The 19203-nt window shown below is 40.5% G+C and overlaps 1 protein-coding gene across 1 annotated transcript; it reads right to left on the reverse strand.

Annotated features, from left to right (window-relative positions):
• Nucleotides 1–290: 290 nt before the first annotated feature.
• On the reverse strand, nucleotides 291–19082 carry TNFAIP6 (TNF alpha induced protein 6). Its single transcript, NM_001082311.1, is given in 6 exon segments — nucleotides 291–966; nucleotides 5370–5410; nucleotides 9582–9810; nucleotides 11615–11776; nucleotides 14303–14440; nucleotides 18923–19082. Coding segments are annotated over 6 exon segments (831 nt in total). The 5' UTR covers nucleotides 19017–19082; the 3' UTR covers nucleotides 291–799.
• Between the last annotated feature and the right edge of the window lie 121 nt (nucleotides 19083–19203).

Raw genomic sequence — 19203 nt, forward strand, 5'->3', positions numbered from 1 at the left:
TGTCAAACTTCATCTCCTCTTGCTAACACTACCTCCCTGCGTACATCACTTGGGTTCCTGCCAACCACGTGGGAGACACACGTTGTTCTAGACTTCTGGTTTCAGCCTGGCCCAGCCCCAGCTGTTGGGAGCATTTGGAGAGTAAAGCAGCTATTGGGAGATTTCTGTCTATTTGTCTCTCTATTTTTTTTAAAAAGAAAAGAAAAAAAATTCTACTTTGATTAACTTCTGATCCAGTAATTCTACTTCTAGGACCATGTTGCATAAAGTTACACAACTGCACAAATATGTGTGTTTAAGGATATTTATTGCAGCAATATGGAAACAACCTAAAATTTCAACAATAAAGATAGGTTTAATAAAGTATGGAAGAATCGTAGTAAGGAATATTTTACAGCTGTTAAAAACATGTTTTCACAGAATAGTTGATGATTGGGGAAAATGCTTAAGGTATAAAATTTTTAAAATCCCAGATATAAAACTGTACATAGGTCAGGATTCTAAAATTTCAAAATACAAATACTTATGGATACATATATACATATACCACAAATAAAAAACTGAAAGAAAAATTTATAAAAAATTGTTAATGCTTATTATTTCTATGCAGTGGGATTATGAGAGATTTTATTATTTAAAATCTTCTGAATTTCTAATATTCCCAAAATTAGGTATTGCTTTCACATTTAGAAAAGTAATAAATAAATGTTAACAGTAGTAACAATATAACAATGAGATCAAAGATATCCCAAAAGATACAAACAAAAACATTGTATTTTGAAATTTTTTTTGGTTTGGTTTACAAATGACTAAATCTTCCAGCTAAAAAGTTTTTGTTTCCAGAAACAGTACTTGTATTTTTTCCTTGACTGGATTTGGATGCAGGATCTACTGTAACATATTTAATTTGGAAACCTCCTGCTGTCACTGAAGCATCACTCAGAAACTTCAAGGTCATGACGTTCCCTGTGAGGGGAGGAGCACGACAAAGAGCAAAGATGTTACTTTCCTTTGATTTAGCTCACAGTTCAAAGAGCCATCATTCTCTTACAAGAACATAAACATTCATGAGCAAGACTCCAGACATCAGAGGTGAGCCTCAGGTTCTGTAGTCTGTGGTCTCATTGCCAAGTGCAGGGGGTGATGGGCTTTCACATGTTTTCCTCTGGCCCTCCGATAGGTTCTACAGACGATTTTGTCCATTCTGGTTTAAAAGGCAGTGTTTGTGGAAGGAACCTCCAGAGAGTTACAGGAGAATGGCAGGTGGTTCAAACCGGTAAGGTATTGATAGGTTATTTACTAAATGATGCCAAGGCAACTAGTTTTACATTGGTTAGTAGCAAATCTGAAACACCAGCATGCCATACAGAGCTCAGGTTCGAATCTTGCCTGCTCCTCCTCCGAACCAGTTCCTGGCTAATGCAACTGGGAAAGCAGTGGAGGGAGGATGGCCCAAGTGCTTGAGCCCTTGCCATCATGTGGGAGACTCGCTTGGAGTTCTAGGCTCCTGGCTTTGTCCTGGACTGGCTGTGGCCAATGTAGCCATTTGGGGAGTGAACTAGTGGATGGAAGATATCTCTCCCCCTCTTTATCTGTCACTCTCCCTTTCAATAAGTAGAAATTAAAAAAAAAAGGTAAAAATTTATTATATAAAATGTAAGAATATTTTTATGTTTTTCAGGAATGAAAAGCCTTCTTAAACCAGATCCCAAATCCAGAATTAATTACAAAACAGAAACTCAAAATAAAAACTATTTTCGTGTATACTATATACACATATATAGTATCCTAGCTTGCTTTCATCTATTAACTCAGTTTCCAGAAGAACTCTATGAGGGAGTACTTTTTTGTTTTAAAGATTTCTTTTTTGTTTTGAAAGGCAGAATGAGAGAGAGGGGTGGAGGTTGGGGAGAGATATCTCCTCTGTTAATTCACTCCCCAAATGCTTATAACAGGTGGGCTGGGCTAGGCTGAAGCCAGGAGCCAGGAACTCCAACCAAGTCACATCTGGGGGTAGCAGCCACGTACTTGAACAATTACCTGCTATCTTCCTAGGCCCATTAGCAGGAAGCTAGATTGGAAGTGGAGTGGCTGGGACTGGAACCAGCTCTCCCATTGCACGCCAATTCCAGCCCCATGAATACTCTTTTTTAAAAAAGATTTATTTATTTATTTGAAAGTCAGAGTTACACAGAGAGAGGAGAGGTGGAGAGAGAGAGAGATAGATAGAGAGAGAGAAAGAGAGAGAGAGAGAGAGAGAGAGAGAGAGAGGTCTTCCATCTGCTGGTTCACTCCCCAATTGGCCGCAACAGCCGGAGCTGCGCTGATCCGGAGCCAGGAGCTTCTTCCAGGTCTCCCCTGTGAGTGCAGGGGCTCAAGGTTTTGGGCCCTCTTCCACTGCTATCCCAGGCCATAGCAGAGAGCTGGATCGGAAGAGGAGCAGCTGGGACTACAACTAGCAACCAGTGCCCGTATAGGATGCCAGAGCTCGAGGCCAGGGCATTAACGGGGTGGGGGGGAATGAATACTCTTAAAATACTCATTTTTCAAGGCACAGTGAAACCAAGTACCTTGACCAAAGCCACAGGGCTAAAATGGCTGAGCCACATCTGAGCCCAGGCAATCTGGCTTCACAAAGTTTATGCTCTGGTTCTCTCTCTCTCTCTCTCTCTTTTTTTTCCTGATAAGCCCTATCTACAATTCTTTTTTTTTTTTTAAGCTTTATTTATTTATTTGATATGAAGTTACATAGAGGCAGAGAAAGAGGCAGAGGCAGAGAGAGAGGTCTTCCATCTGCAGGTTCGCTCCCCAAATGGAGGCAACTGCCAGAGCTGGGCCAATCCGAAGCTAGGAGCCAGGAACTTCTTTTTTTTTTTCTTTTTCTTTTTTCTTTTTTGGACAGGCAGAGTTAGACAGTGAGAGAGAGAGACAGAGAAAAAGGTCTTCCTTCCATTGGTTCACCCCCCAAATGGCTGCTACAGCCGGCACGTTGTGCCGATCCGAAGCCAGGAGCCAGGTGCTTCCTCCTGGTCTCCCATGCGGGTGCAGGACCCAAGCACCTGGGCCATCCTCCACTGCCTTCCCAGACCACAGCAGAGAGCTGGACTGGAAGAGGAGCAACCGGGACAGAATCCGGTGCCCCAACCCGGACTAGAACCCGGGGTGCCGGTGCCACAGGCGGAGGATTAGCCTAGTGAGCTGTGGAACTGGCCTGATGCTCTGGTTCTCATACTGAGCTGCTCACACGGGCATATTTGCATAATATGAAAAACCTCTCTGCATTGTGAAAGAAACCAGAGTTAAGGAGCAAGAGATGGACTGAGAGAAAACGGAGTTGATACCTCTAATATACAAAGAGCTGCCAGAAATAAGTTGTGTCAAAAAACAACACTGGTTTGATTACACTTGGAATAAGTTGTCTGCTTTAGACTAAACAAGAAAAAAATTTGCAATTTCAGGCTTCCTTTGAACTCCAGCTATAAGTTTGTTTGTTGTTTTAATAGGATTATTCACATCCTCCAGCTACCTCCTACAGCTCTTCAATGGCTTCTTTTAACTTTCTGTTGACACAAAATTTGTCCTTAAGACAAAAATAAAGGGTTCAATAGGTTACCCTTCCTGGGAAGTTTGTGACAGAGTAAATGAACTAATAAGGTCTAAGCATTAATCATTCAAGGATAAAGCAGGAAGTCCCATCTCTTGTCATAATGACAAATATACTATAGTCTGGTGCACCTCAAGACTGAGTGTGGGAGTAATTAACTCTTTGTATCTAAATTTAAAGATTCCATAGACGGCCGGCGCTGCGGCTCACTAGGCTAGTTCTCCGCCTCGCGGCGCCGGCACACCGGGTTCTAGTCCCGGTCGGGGCACCGGATTCTGTCCCAGTTGCCCCTCTTCCAGGCCAGCTCTCTGCTGTGGCCAGGGAGTGCACCATGTGGGCCCTGCACCCGCATGGGAGACCAGGATAAGTACCTGGCTCCTGCCATCGGATCAGCGCGGTGCGCCGGCCATAGCACGCCGGCTGCAGCGCGCCAGCCGTGGCGGCCATTGGAGGGTGAACCAATGGCAAAGGAAGACCTTTCTCTTTGTCTCTCTCAGGCACACTGTCCACTCTGCCTGTCAAAAAAATAAATAAATAAAAAAATAAAGATTCCATAGACATTGCAGCTCAGTGTAGCATTGTTGGTTTTGCTGCAGAAGTATTGTGATAACTTGATGACTGGGAGGAAAAATATAAGCTGTAACAGTGCCAACTGCTGGTGCTGGTGATGAAAATAAAAAGAGAAAATGAAGACCTCCCAGAAGGTAAAGGTTTTTAGCTGGAAAATAGCAGTTTGTGATAATTAAACAGTAGTGTTGCTTATTGTGATACATTTATGCTCCAACAAGGATGTGTCTTGAGGTATATTTCTTGGAACAAAAAGTCATACAAGATGACTTGGAGATATAGAAAACATTATGTATTGTATCTAGCCTTTTGTGGTATATTCTGCATAATTGGCAATTAAGCACTCCCTGCTATCTTCCCATAAGGAAAGACATTTAACCCAATGTTTTCTATATTTATGTATGTTAGGGCCCTTTACTTGTGCAACACCTATTACAAGCATCTCACAGGACTGTGCTCTTCAAAACACTCTCTGCGAAATACTCTACTAAGATAAAAATGCATTAAATATAAGTAAATACAACTTTTTTTAGAGATAGAAGGCATTTTTAAAACAACATTATAAATTACTTCAGTCCTTCCTTTGCCAATGCAAAATTTCAGCCATTTTAGTGTCACATTTTATGGAAATTATAAATCTTATGGAAATCCGCAGATTCAAGAGTATCTCAGACTATATTTCCTGCAAATAACAAGGGTTATTTTAGTGTGAGGAATTGGCATAACTCTTTCTGTAAGTATACATTTTAGAATCTTTGCATTTGGTAAGACAGCAAGCTATGTTTGGCCTACATTTTCCTAACTTTAACATGTAAATCATCAGGGCTGGTGTTATGCTGGCATCCCACATAGGGACCGGTTTGAGTCTGGGCTGCTCCACTTGTGATCCAGCTCCCTGCTCATGTGCCCAGGAAAGCAGTGGAGGGTGGCCCAAGAGCTTGGGCCTCTGCACCATGTGGGAGACTTGGAAGAAGCTCCTGGTTTCTGGTTTCAGCCTGGGCTGGGCCATTTGGGGAATGAACTAACAGATGGAAGATTTCTTTCTATCTCTCCTTCTCTCTGTCTCTGTAACTCTGCCTTTCAAATAAATAAAATAAATATTTTACAAAAGCAGTAACTAATGACCCATAAAAATAAGGTCCTTCAGTTTTAGGGACACAGTGAAAACACAAAGTTTGTTCCTCAAGTTGAGCATTACCTGTGCTAATAATGTCTTCTGGAAGTTCGTCTCCACAGTACCTGAAAGGGAAATTTTAGGAAAGAGAAGTCACACGAATGAATACTGCACAGCCATTGAACTAGTTCTTATTGATCATGAAACTTCTTTCTCTTATGTAATGGCTCAATTTTCTGCAATTTAAAACTATTTTTGTTGTTTTCTTACTTGGATTTGTAAGAGATAAAAGGTTTTGCCACAGAATTTTGTGGTTTGAAATAATCTCACAATGTTAAATGAAATTTAAAGAAAAGGTTTGTGGCATTTCTACTTAGTGTAAGTAGTGTAAGACTATTTGTACATTAGAAAAATTTGAATCTATTTGGAAAAATAAAAAAATTTGTTTCTGATTAATTCTATAAAGTTCTCTTCACAGTTAAAGAACAGTGGTTGCATAATTGGTAATATTAATGTTGTAAAATTTAGGATAGATTAATTTAAATGTGAAAAAATTACGTTGGGCATTATAGACATAACAGCATTTTCTTTTTGTCTAATTCAAAACTTGAAAGGAACTTGCTTGTCCATCATGTAAAATATAGGGTTTTGTGAGTTTCTACAAATGTAATTCATTCTAGAGGAGGGAAGAATCTATTATAAAGGTACATTACATGATATAAATATAAATTAACTTTTTGAAAGCCTTCTAAAATTAGTAGTTTATGATTTTATGTAACTGCTCTGTAGCTGATTTCTGAAACCAGTTTTAGAATAGAATTATCTTAATTCCCAAGGTAAGAGGTCCATTCTTTCAAAAAATACCTCCTTAATTCTTCTAACCATACTTTGTGTCTTTTTCAAACTATTTTACAAAACTACTTGTATTGTCTTCAACAGTAGTGATCAGTTAGCCAAAGAGCAAAATGAAGAAAAACAAAAAAGCCATTTTTCCTTGGGTCACACATTTGGCCTAGCAGTTAAGATACTTGTTTGGATTCCAGCATCCCATATTGGAGTGCCTTGTTCCAATCCCAGCCAGCTCCACCCCTGATTGCAGCTTCCTGCTAATGCACGCCCTGGGATGCTGCAGGTGATGGCTCAAGTGGGTGTATTCCTGCCACCCATGGGAGACCTGGATTGTGTTCTAGGTTCCTGGCTTCCACCTGGCTCAGCCTTGATGTTGTGAGCATTTGAATAGTGAACTGCTGGATGGGAGGTCTCTGTGTCTGCCTGTGCTCTCTCTCTCTCTCTCTCCCTCAAAAAAAAAATTTTTTTTTAAATTTTAAAAACCAAAGTTTCTTTTAAAACTGTTCATTTATGCAAGAGATGCCTTTGTTTTTCTTGGTTTAGATTGCCCATTTCAGAGTCAACATAGGGGCATAGGGTGTTGTGCTGCCATTGGTTAAGCTGCAGTTTAGTAGCCCACATTCCATACCGGAGTGCAGGTTTGAGTCCCAACTACTCCATACTTCAGTTCTAGCTTCCTGCTAATGTACCTGTAGGCAGCAGATGAGGGCCCAAATCCTTGGGTTCCTACCATTCATTTTGGAGGCCAAGATGGAATTCCTGGCCCTTGGCAATGGCCTGGCTGAGCCCCTGCTATTGTGGGTTTTGGGGGAGTTAACCAGTGAATGGAAGTTTTCTCTCTCTCACTGTCTTTTTTTTTTTTTTTTAATTAATTAATTAATTTTTTTTTTTTTTTTTGACAGGCAGAGTGGACAGTGAGAGAGAGAGAGACAGAGAGAAAGGTCTTCCTTTGCCGTTGGTTCACCCTCCAATGGCCGCTATGGCTGGCGTGCTGCGGCCGGCACATTGTGCTGATCCGAAGGCAGGAGCCAGGTGCTTCTCCTGGTCTCCTGTGGGGTGCAGGGCCCAAGCACTTGGGTCATCCTCCACTGCCTTCCCGGGCCACAGCAGAGAGCTGGCCTGGAAGAGGGGCAACCTGGAAAGAATCCGGCGCCCCCACTGGGACTAGAAGCTGGTGTGCCAACAGCCTCTCACTGTCTTTCAAATAAATAAAGTAAATAAATCTTATTAAAAAGTTGACATAAAAAGCGATCAAATCTGTGAATTTTAATTGTCTGCACTCCCACTTTCTTTCATTAAATTACTATCAAAGGCCAGCGCCGCGGCTCACTAGGCTAATCCTCCACCTTGCGGTGCCGGCACACCGGGTTCTAGTCCCGGTCGGGGCGCCGGATTCTGTCCCAGTTGCCCCTCTTCCAGGTCAGCGCTCTGCTGTGGCCAGGGAGTGCAGTGGAGGATGGCCCAAGTCTTTGGGCCCTGCACCCCATGGGAGACCAGGAAAAGCACCTGGCTCCTGGCTCCTGCCATCGGATCAGCGTGATGCGCCGGCCGCAGCGCGCCGGCCGCGGCGGCCATTGGAGGGTGAACCAACGGCAAAGGAAGACCTTTCTCTCTGTCTCTCTCTCTCACTGTCCACTCTGCCTGTCAGAAAAAAAAAAAAATTACTATCAAGTATAATAGAGACTTGCTGATAGTCAATTGATAATTGATAGTCTAAAATAAATATCAGTTTTTAAATTGGGACCTGACTATATAAGACATCTAATTGAAATTTGAATTATATTAAAGCTTTTGGGTGGGAGCACAACAAAGATTGTATCCTAGCATGTTGAAAAAACAAAGGAAAATATTGAGGAAGGGGGTACTTGTTTTTTATGGCAAAGATATTTTTAAGAATATATCCAAGGGCTGGCACTGTGCCATAATGGGTTAAGCTACCACCTACAATGTCAGCATTTACTATGGGTTCCAGTTTGAGTCCCAGCAGATCCACTTCTGATCCAGCTCCCTGCTAATGTGCCTGGGAAAGCAGCTGATGATGGCCCAAGTCCTTGGGCCCCTGCACTCCATGTGGGAGACCCAGATGAAGCTCCTGGCTCTTGACTCCAGCCTGGGTCAGCCCTGACTGTGACCATTTGGAGAGTGAACCAGTGGATGAAAGATGTCTCTCTCTGCCTCTTCTTGTCTCTCTCTAACTCTGCCTTTCAAATGAAAAAATAAATCTTAAAAAGAAGATATCCATTGTATGTATAGCTAAACTGTATGAAAGAAGAGACTATACTTGCTTTTCTACCATACATTCATAGTGTTGAAACCAAGCCCCTATTCAGTGCCTTTGACAGACACTAGATGCTCTCAGACTGTAGTCTTCCACAGTCTTTCATCCTCCCTCCCTTAGCTTTAAGTTTCTTTGCCCTGTGTAGATAACTGGAAATTAACCTCTTAATAAACATAATTCAGTGAATTGAGGAAGTGGTACATTAGGTCTAGCTGACCCCAGTGGGTCCCAAAACACAATACTCAAGTGGCCATTTATCTCATATATCTTGATGCTCTGTCTTGAGTGTTTTCCCAGGCATCCCAGACCCTGTGCAAAAAGTAACCAACCACCAGCAGCACATAACTTCCAGACTGACTGGACCCAACTTTGCTGTCATCACAATTCTCAAAAGAGCGTAATACTGCTGACAAATCAAAAGCGGGCCATGAATGCTACAGATCAACCACAGACCTTCACATGAAATAAGCACACAGCTCTCAGCACCAACTTCAGTGTATGAGATCCCCTTCCCTTACTCCCTGGAGAAGTCTGGTAATTAAATGATAGCTGCTTGATTTTGCAAATGAATATCTACATTCTCCCACCACTTTGAGGTCAGTGTTTGGCTTGCTGTGCCTCTAGTGAGTGGACCTAGGTGTTGGGGGTCCTACAACAATGCTTAGCACAGTGCTTTGTATGAATAAGGAAGACCAGCAATTACAGAATTTATAATCACTTTTAGGTGGGGAATGGAATTAGAACACTTAAAATCCTAGCAACATTTTCAACTCACATAATCCCTCTTCTTCCTTATTGTTAGCCAACTTTTGAGGTCTTCATAAATAGACCAGTGAAATCCTACAGCCTAACAGTACAAAAAAGGCAGCTATCACTATTTTAATAATAAGTACATGTAGTAGTGAGCTAAGAAAAATCTTTGGTGTAAAGAATGTTTGTTGGAGGAGAGTAGAAATACTAAAAATCAGTATGAGGTGACCACAAAAATTTTGTTGAAAATGCATATCATGCAAGAGTTATGGATGGATTTCAAACGTTTTGCACCAAAATAAATTTGTCTTTTAATTCAGTTTTCTACAAACTTTCTGAAATACCCTTGTAGGGTCACTGGTGAGAAAACTAAATAAGCATCAAACAAAATACTGGACATTGATTTAATTTCTTCCTACCTTCCTACAAAGCCATGGACATCATCATAACTGTCATATATTTCAACGTAGTCAGCCAAACAGCCTGGGTCATACTCAAGGTCAAAATTCAAAAAGCTCAGGTGAATACGCTGACCATACTTGAGTCTGATGTGCCAGTAGCAGATCTGGTTATCATCATACTCATTTGGGAAGCCTGGAGATTTAAAAATTCGCTTTGGATCTGTAAATACACCACCACACTCCTTTGCTGAAATGAAAAAGAAAACAAGAAAGCTTTAAAAAATTATCCCTATTAAAAGTGATACTTCTTATCTATCAATTTATGTTTTTTAAAAGTGTATTAAATTTTATTAAAATGGCTTATTGAAAATTTATCAGTTTTTATTAAAAATGTCTTAATATAATATACAACACATATAGTACAATATATATGTGTAAAGCCAAGTAATAAATATTTTTCATCAATAGTTTTTAAATTTTCTAAAATGAACATGAACTACAGTGCAAGCCCTTGAAGAAATAGGAAAGGAACAAGAGAAGAAGGGAGAAGAGGGAGATTCATGTATTATTAACAGTGATTAAGTATAAGGCTGAATATATAGTAGTATAGGACTGTACGGCCCAAATAAGCCTGAAGCATGATGTAGACATTATAGTCCTATTTGAAATACATTGTAAGTGTTTATTCATATTTTAAGTGTGACCAGGTATGGCCCTAAGCAAAAGTCTTTCTACTTGGAGTGCATATTATTTTGATATCAGTTAATTAGATATGAGAAATTGTTGTTTCTTATTTAACACCATTAAATAATAAATTATGTAATAATATAGTAAAACCTCACTATAGCTCTTTTACCTTGTTATGGAATTTCTTATAGGGTAGATGTAAATGGGAAACCACCCCAGGATGTTTATAATCAAAATTCTACAAAGAAAGACTTTCTAACACTCTGTAACACTTTATAAATTGTCCTGATAGAAATATCTACAAAAGAAAGTCAATTTTTCTCCAAGAACATGAACAAAGGGTAACTGTTTGTAGTAATCGTACTGAGTTTTTTCTCACTAAATATTTCCTAGTTGAAAGCAACCATGGAACAATATGACTAAAATATACTCTATAATGATAATTACTATATACAATATATAATTGTTAGATTGAGAATTGCTTAGTTTGGAAATCTAAGCATTTATGTAAAAATAAAATTAGGGAAAGATTTTAGTTTGTCTTCCTTTTCACATTCTATGAAACAAATAATTTTGAACAGTTAACAGCTGGTAGCATAATGTTATTGTTTTAGCTAACTAACTATGCCAAATTTATAACCTGCAATATTTCCTTTATGGCCAGGAATTTCTCTGATACAGAAAAGACCTGAATTCTTGGATATTTGATTTTGGGTAAGTGACTTCACTTCTTTAACTTTTGTTGCCCCTGATTCTAAATCCCCCCCTTTTAAAAAAGATTTATTTTATTTATGTTGAAAGAGTTACAGAGGGAGAGTGAAAGGGAGAGAAAGAGAGAGAGAGAGAGAGAGAGAGCGAGCGAGCTTCCATTCACTGGTTAACTCCCCAGATGGCCATAACTGCCAGCATTGAGCCAGGTCTACACTAGGAGCCAGGAGTTTCATCCAGGTCTCCCACATGGGTAGCAGGAGCCCAAACACCTTAACCATCTTCTGCTGCTTTACCCAGGCCATTAACAGGGAACTGGATAGGAAATGAAGCAGCAGGGACACGAATCGGTGTCCATATGGGATACTGATGTTGCAGGTGGAGGCTTTATCAGCTATGCTACAATGCCAGCCTTTCATTTCCTGATTCCTAAAAAGAAGTATAACAATACTTCCTTGTCGGGTTGTGAATATTAAGTGAGAGTGTAGATGAAGGAGTATAATTCATGTCTGGCACAGCATAAAGACTCTATGAACAGCCTTGATTAATAATTACCAAATTGAAATATTTCTGGAAGAAGGAGCCAATTCTTTTTAACAACCTCTTAGTAGCATGTAACTCTTACTGAAAACACAAAATTATTATTTTTAACAAACCATGTGGGTTGTAGCAATAGGCATCCCATCTTTCACTCCTGTTGAGACGGATCCCATAGTCAATAATACCAGTTTTTCCAAATCCACAATTGGACCCTGGCTTCACAATGGGGTATCCAACTCTGCCCTTGGCCATCCATCCAGCAGCACAGACATGAAATCCTGCAAGAGGTAGGAGGGGTTACGGATGTAACTGGTAAATTCCCTCAGTTGAGCAAAGGTCACATTAACAAAAATGACCACTCCAACAACAAGTTTCTCAAATGCCCAATCCATTGCACATAAAGGGGAAGAAAATGCTTTCTTAAAATGTTTGAACATACAAAAATAGAACTTCTGACTTTTACTAGAAAAACATATCTTACTTGAAAAAAAAAGATGCAATTGGACTAGAAATCATAATACCGTGGATATCAAAACAATCTAAGTTCAGAGTTCTCTTCTTTATGCAAACAGCCTATCTAGAAATCTAATTTCAGAGATTACAATGAATTCTGCAATTTACATCTCTCTATCAATTAACATACAATATTTTAAAAGACTTGAATAAAGATAAATTCATAAATTTCAAACAAGAGCTCATCCCTGTTTCTCCTGCCCAGCTTCAGAGGTATTTATACCACCCAAGAGGTCTAGGATGGCTGGTAAAGATGTGGCCTTTGGCCGGCGCCACAGCTCACTTGGCTAATCCTTCGCCTGTGGCACCGGCACCCCGGGTTCTAGTCCTGGCACCGGATTCTGTCCAGCTCTCTGCTGTGGCCCGGGAGTGCAGTGGAGGATGGCCCAAGTGCTTGGGCCCCGCACCCACGTGGGAGACCAGGAAGAAGCACCTGGCTCCTGGCTTCGGATCTGCACAGAGCACTGGCTGTAGCTGCCATTTGGGGGGTGAACCAACAGAAGGAAGACTTTTCTCTCTGTCTCTCTCTCTCTCTCACTGTCTAACTCTGTCAAAAAAAAAAAGACCGTGGCCTTTGTGCGAATCATTCTGCTTATTTTGGCCTACACAGCCCTGTGGTTATAGAGCAGCAATATAGAGAGGCTTTGGGAAGTTGGCGGGAACACCTTTAGAGTTGGTCCACCATATCCGAGGGTTCTGAGTTCTTCCATTCAAATACAGAAAAACTGTGTTTGTTCTGAACATGTACATTTTGACTTGTTCTTATGCCTTACACAATACAGCACAACAACTATGCACAAGTATTAAATTGTATTGAGTTTTATTGGTAATTTAGAGATGTTTTGAAGCAAGCAGGATGATGTGTAGAGGTGATATGCCAATATACTCCATTTTATATCAGAGACTTGAGCATCCCTGGATTTTGTCATCATGGAGGGGCACTGGAACCAATCCTCAGGCATTCTGAGGGGCAACCATGTTTTTGTCTTGGGTAATTTATAAAAATTGCATAAGCTTTGCAAAGCATCTTCCTGTCAGCAAAAGAGTTCTGAATGGGGGCAACCCATTGTCCTGAAAATTCAGGAGAGATGGTAGCTGCCCATATTTGCATAAAAAAGCAAATGGCACCAGTTAATTCTTGGGATTTTCACAAACTTCCTGACATCAGCTTCTAAGTTTCCTCCTCTAGCTTTCTTAGTTGCTTATCTTCCTTGTCCATACATATATTTATGTATATATGTATATTTACATATATATTCAGATTTATTTTACTTATTTGAAAGTCAGAGTTACATAGAGAGAGGAGAGGCAGAGAAAGAGGGAGGGGTCTTCCATTTGCTAGTTCACTCCCTAAGTGGCCACAACAGCCGGAGCTGTGCCGATCCGAAGCCAGGAGCCAGGAATTTCTTCCAGGTCTCCCATGTGGGTGTAGGGGCCCAAGGACTTGGGCCATCTTCTACTGCTTTCCCAGGCCACAGCAGAGAGCTGGATAGGAAGTGGAGCAGCCAGGAAAACCAACACCCATATGGGATGCTGGCACTGCAGGCGGCAGCTTTACCTGCTACGCCACAGCGCCGGCCCCCCAAGTATATTTCTAAGTAAAAATCAACAGTGTAGCATCTTTCATCAGCTGAGGAAGCCAATACTCAGAAGTCAAGAAGAGGTAGACAGTATCAATTGTGAAAAGCAACTTCATGAAAATTAATAAACTTTAAATGATATTGGAATAATGAGATTCAATTTCTATTGATGTTTCTTTTTTCTTTTTCTTTCTTTTTTTTAAGATTTTTATTTATTTATTTGAAAAGTAGAGTTACAGACAGTGAGAGGGAGAGACAGAGAGAAAGGTCTTCCTTCTGTTGATTCACTCCTCAAATGGCTGCAAATGCCAGAGCTGAGCTGATCTGAAGCCAGCTGGGTCTCCCACACAGGTACAGGGGCCCAAGTTCTTGGGCCATCTTCTACTGCTTTCCCAGGCCACAGCAGAGAGCTGGATGGGAAGAGGAGTAGCCAGGACTCGAACTGGCACTCATATGGGATGCTGGCTCTGTGCTAGCCCCTGATATTTATTTTCTTAATTCACGCTGACTTGTGACCCCAAAAAGGCTGTTTGGTCTATAGCCTTTTGACCAGTTTTAGGCAGAGATGATGGGAGAAGTCAGAGAGCAAAGAAGTCCTAGGAGCTTAGAGAGCTGTCACAGAAGACTGGGGAGAGAAGTCTTTGTAAGGGTTACAGGAAAGGTGGATTGTTTTTTAAGGAGAAAAAGAAAGATCACTGTCAGGTTAGTTACCAATTTTTCTGGCTGCCTCTAGCTGCTTGTAGGTGGCGAGACGGCCGCCTTCAAATTCACACACCGCCTTAGCTTCTGCGTAGGTGAGCTTGTACTTGCCGGACCGAGCTTCTCTGTGGTACACGCCTGCTGCCTGTTCTGTGAAATCACAAAAAGTCATCAAGATACTATTATCCATGCTTCTGAAACAAAGGGAATTTGGCCTCAGCTGGAAGATGACATCAGCTATTGTTTCTTGCCAAAAGGCTTTCTGAGTTAGCTGCCTTGGTTGGCTAACTTTTCGTTGATGGAAAGTTTGGGAAAAAATGTGAATCAGGGGAAATTTAGGGGAGTTTGGGGGGCATGGACAGGCACTCGAGGCTAAATTATGTTTCTGACCCAATAACATGAGAGGTTTTTTTCTTTTTTAAAATTAGTTTATGAGAGACAGAATTGTCATCCACTATTTCATCCCCAGATGCCTGCAGCCTCCCTGGGACTGGGCAGGACAGAAGCTAGGAGCTGGAACTCGATCCAGCTTTCCCCTCTGAGTGGCAGGAGCCCAATCACTGGAGCTATCAATGCTGTCTCCCAGGATCTGTATTAGCAGGAAGCTGGAATCAGGAGCAAGAACAGCATCGAACTCTGGCAATCTGATATAAAACACAGGCACCTTAACCGGTATTTTTTTTTAATTAATTAATTTTTTGACAGGCAGAGTGGACAGTGAGAGAGAGAGACAGAGAGAAAGGTCTTCCTTTGCCGTTGGTTCACCCTCCAATGACTGCCGCGGCCGGCGCACCGCGCTGATCCGATGACAGGAGCCAGGAGCCAGGTGCTTTTCCTGGTCTCCCATGGGGTGCAGGGCCCAAGCACCTGGGCCATCCTCCACTGCACTCCCTGGCCACAGCAGAGAGCTGGCCTGGAAGAGGGGCAACCCAGACAGAATCCGGCGCCCTGACTGGGACTAGAACCTGGTGTGCCGGCGCCGCAAGGCGGAGGATTAGCCTAGTGAGCCGCGGCGCCGGCCCCCGGTATTGAACCCACTAGGTCAAATGCTAACCCCAGCCTGAAAGTTTTTAATTGACATGATTTCTGTATTATCTTCAGGTGATAATGTTTTAACTATTTGGAGGGAGTTACGTCATAAAAACTTGGAGAGCAATAGGAGGTGAAGGCAACAGACACCAGTGAAAATTCATCCTGATAGAGGCTCATAATGAGGGAGAGAAATAAGCCAAAATATCCATTTGAATGAAATGACTAAAGCTGCTTAATTTGGACTTTAGTAAGCAAATCAAAACCGAAGGGAACATCTGAAGGAATCCAAAGCAAAGCAATACTGCAATAAGGAAAAGATAGATTCAAACACAGTTGAGAAGCTACTGGGAGCATTTAGCTAACTACCAGTTAGTTCCTTAATTCTTTATCTGGTTTGTCTTTTAGTTGACATGCTATTCCCAACATATTTTGGGCAGTGACAAGTAATCTATGTACCCTCTTCCAATAATCACTGTTTAAATGGATTGTTTTGAGTTTGGAGTGTTTTCTACCATAGAAACAATGTGAAGAAATTCCCCGGATAAGAGTCATAACGTTAGCTCTCATCGTTAGCTCCAAGAGTTCCGTCAATAGTTTGCCAGATTATGGTTAAGTCTTTGTACACTGATCCGTGCAGCCACCCTCCATTAAGACCATTTGCGATAATGAGAATAGATATTCCTTGACAGGCAGCAAACACAGATCCATTGGTATTTGGAATGTAGCTCCTTGTTATCATTCCCAGACTGAAGTTGACACTGCTACAATTCAATGGGAGATGGTGCTTGGTATTTTCCCTGCTTTTCCAGATTCCAAGGGATCCTGCTGTTACGTATTACATAGTAAATGCTCATCATTTACATACAAAAAGCTTGAGTCAATTTGCTGCTTATGGATCTGAGAATACCAGAAACTTCAAGTCATAACCAGTCAAGATGGAAGTTGCCTGCAACCCCATTGCCCTTTCCAGTCTGGTTACTTTGAGCACTCACTGTGAGGTATTTTCTAGGCGCTGTGGAACAAGTCCTATCCTCAAGGAGTTCCAACACTAGTGGGCAATATGAGTATCTTTATCTTGAAATAGAAGACCAGTTAAGGCTGTTTGTAGAGAAAGGAGGCATGTTTCATTTTCTTACGAATCTATAGAGATTGTTGTTCATTTTTGAAACTGCTAAAATTGTACCTGTTCCCTTAGAATATAGTCTAACATATCTTTATTTTAATAATTTTTTGTAGAAATTATTTTAAAGTTTGTCAAGTTTTCTTGAACAGATTTCCTTGGTATTTCACCCCAGTTTTGAAATATGTAGGAAAGGAAAACTGAGATTTTTAAAAAATAATTAAAATTTTTCTTCCTGGTAAGTTTTCTGAAACTTTTGGTACTTGCTGATATTCGCCCAGTAATAAAATAGTAACTTAAAAGCAAACGTGCACATAATTTTCAACTTAATTTATCATATATTGATAAATTCCCCAAAGAGCAGCAGACCTCCCCGTATCTTGCCTTATGAATGATTTCAACACTTAGTGTGTGTACTTGACAATTATGAGTAGGGCATTGGTTTTATAGTACTTGCCAATTCAGAATTTTAAGCTATTAAGATGGATCTTTGTAGAATAAATCCTAATTTTAAAAGTTTTACCTTTCAGAAGAAATAATGTTTTATTAATTTTCCAAGTCAATAGTCATTTTTTAGAAACAGAAAACATGTTTAACGAATATGTTTCCTTCTCCTTTGAGCAAGAGGCAACAATAGAATGTTGGCTCTGGTTTCCACTGCCAGTTCTACCAGGAAAGAGATGTACAACCTTGTATAAATTGCCATTTGAGTCTTAGTTACCCCATCCATCAAATGGGAATAAAGATAGCGTCTGGACTCTACTGGGAACTCCAGATCTGTTGCTCTTCCTTTCCCTTCATTTCCAGATTCAATACAAGGCCTTAATCCATGCATTTTCAGTCCATGTAAAGGGACTGAAATCTTTTGTCTTTGAGTGTTTTTTGTTTTTGTTTTGTTTCATTTTAAATGACTATTTAAGGAATAAGCCTTAGGGATCTCCTGTTTCAACTTTCTCATTTTACCAGTGCAGAGCTGGAACCTAGAGAATTTACAGTGCCCTGTTCTGGATAGTTGCTAGCAGATTCCTGCCTTCTAACCCAACTTGCTTGCCTTCTTAAACAGTTTCTAATATTATATTGACCCAACCAACTGTAAACAATTTGTGCTAGGCTGACTGGCCAATAATTTGTCCCAGATTGAAGCAATTTCCAATTATCCTAAGCCTCAGATTTGCAGCATACTATTTAAGCCTTTGGATTTGTTTCGCTCTACCTTTGGGGTAGAACTTCTATTGTCCAGGCTTATATTTTTGTAACGTACAACACCATTTACAAAAGCAGCAACTTCAAATTACTTGATCGTTGCAGTTTGCTGCATTTCAAAGCTTATCCATATGGGTTTAACTCTTAACTAGCTTGATATTTTCCCCCATTTCTCACAAATGTGGATACATTTCCTAAATGTATGAGATGAAAATAAACACAGAGATTTTCTCATGCTGGTACTAAATTCCAAAATCCCTCTTGGCCAAATGAATTACACTGAAACTAGTTCACTGTCTCAGGCTGAGAAGAAAAAGGCGGCAAGGCATTACAAATCGGGCTGTTTAATGAAATCCTCATGGTTGTAGTTATTACCAGAGAGAAACATGCCAAAAGGGAAAAATCTTCTACAACCATGTGCTGCTTAGCAAGCACAAAACCAAGATGTAGGTTGCTTTTGCCTTCTCTTTATTTCTGTATTTCATGCAAGAATCTCAGTTTTTCCTTAAGAAGTTAAAAACTTTTCTCACTATTAAACACAATAATGAGCATAAAGCCATATTGACTTGTATTGTGAGAATTAAAGCATTGTTTAGAGTACTCCAGGGCTGTTTGGGGTTTCCTGTATTTAGCCTTTTTTGGTCTATTGTTTATCTTCACCATTTGGCCTATGTCATTCCTTACACTTAACAAGACAAAACAAAAGACACTCTGCCTAACAAAAGGGATAGAAAAGTGTACAAGTAGTATGAAAAAAAAGGAACCAAAAGGTATAAACCTTTTGCCTTTTTTACTATACTGCAAGCTGACTTTGTCAAAGCATTTGAAAGATGTTTGGAAAAACTGAGACAGACACTGCAGTTCAGAGTACACGGAGCAATGACTGTAAAATCTGTGTACATTCCAATGTATTTGAAATCTTGACTACAAATGCTATTGAAATAAAAACCAGCAGACTGATGTTCTCAATTTATTAAAGAGATAATCAGTATGCTACCACATCTGCTCTGACAAAATTTATGTTTCCATATTGAATATACAGGCTAATCTCTATTTTCTATTGAACATTTCCCTTTATGACAAGCTACTTATAATTTTAAAAGGCAAAAACACTTTTAGCAAAATAGTGTGTGCCTCCCAATGGCTATCTTTTCTAAGCATTTTCTTTGAAAACATCTGCCTTGAAGAGAATAGACAGTTTACTGCTTTCACTCGCTCCTCTGTGGTTTCAAAGAATTGACATTCCCAGCAAGAAGCTCATGAACAAAATTTCTTACCAAGCCATATGGAGTTGTGAAAAATCCCATTCTTGAATCCCCATCCTTGAGCCTCTTCCCACACCAAGACAAATAAGTAAATTAAGATGATCATATCTTCAGTGGCCGAGGCGCAACAGCCTGGCCGGCTGCTCACGATCAATTCTCAGAGCAGCGGCTGAAATGTGACTGAAACATCTGGTTTCCACATCTTTTAAATAGTTTTTTTCAACTGTGAGGTCAGCAAGTACTCTCCAATGGCATTTTTCCTCTGTAGAGTTACACAATTAACTCAGTGTCTG

Source organism: Oryctolagus cuniculus, chromosome 3 (genome assembly GCF_964237555.1).
Source record: "Oryctolagus cuniculus chromosome 3, mOryCun1.1, whole genome shotgun sequence".
NCBI lineage: Eukaryota > Metazoa > Chordata > Mammalia > Lagomorpha > Leporidae > Oryctolagus > Oryctolagus cuniculus.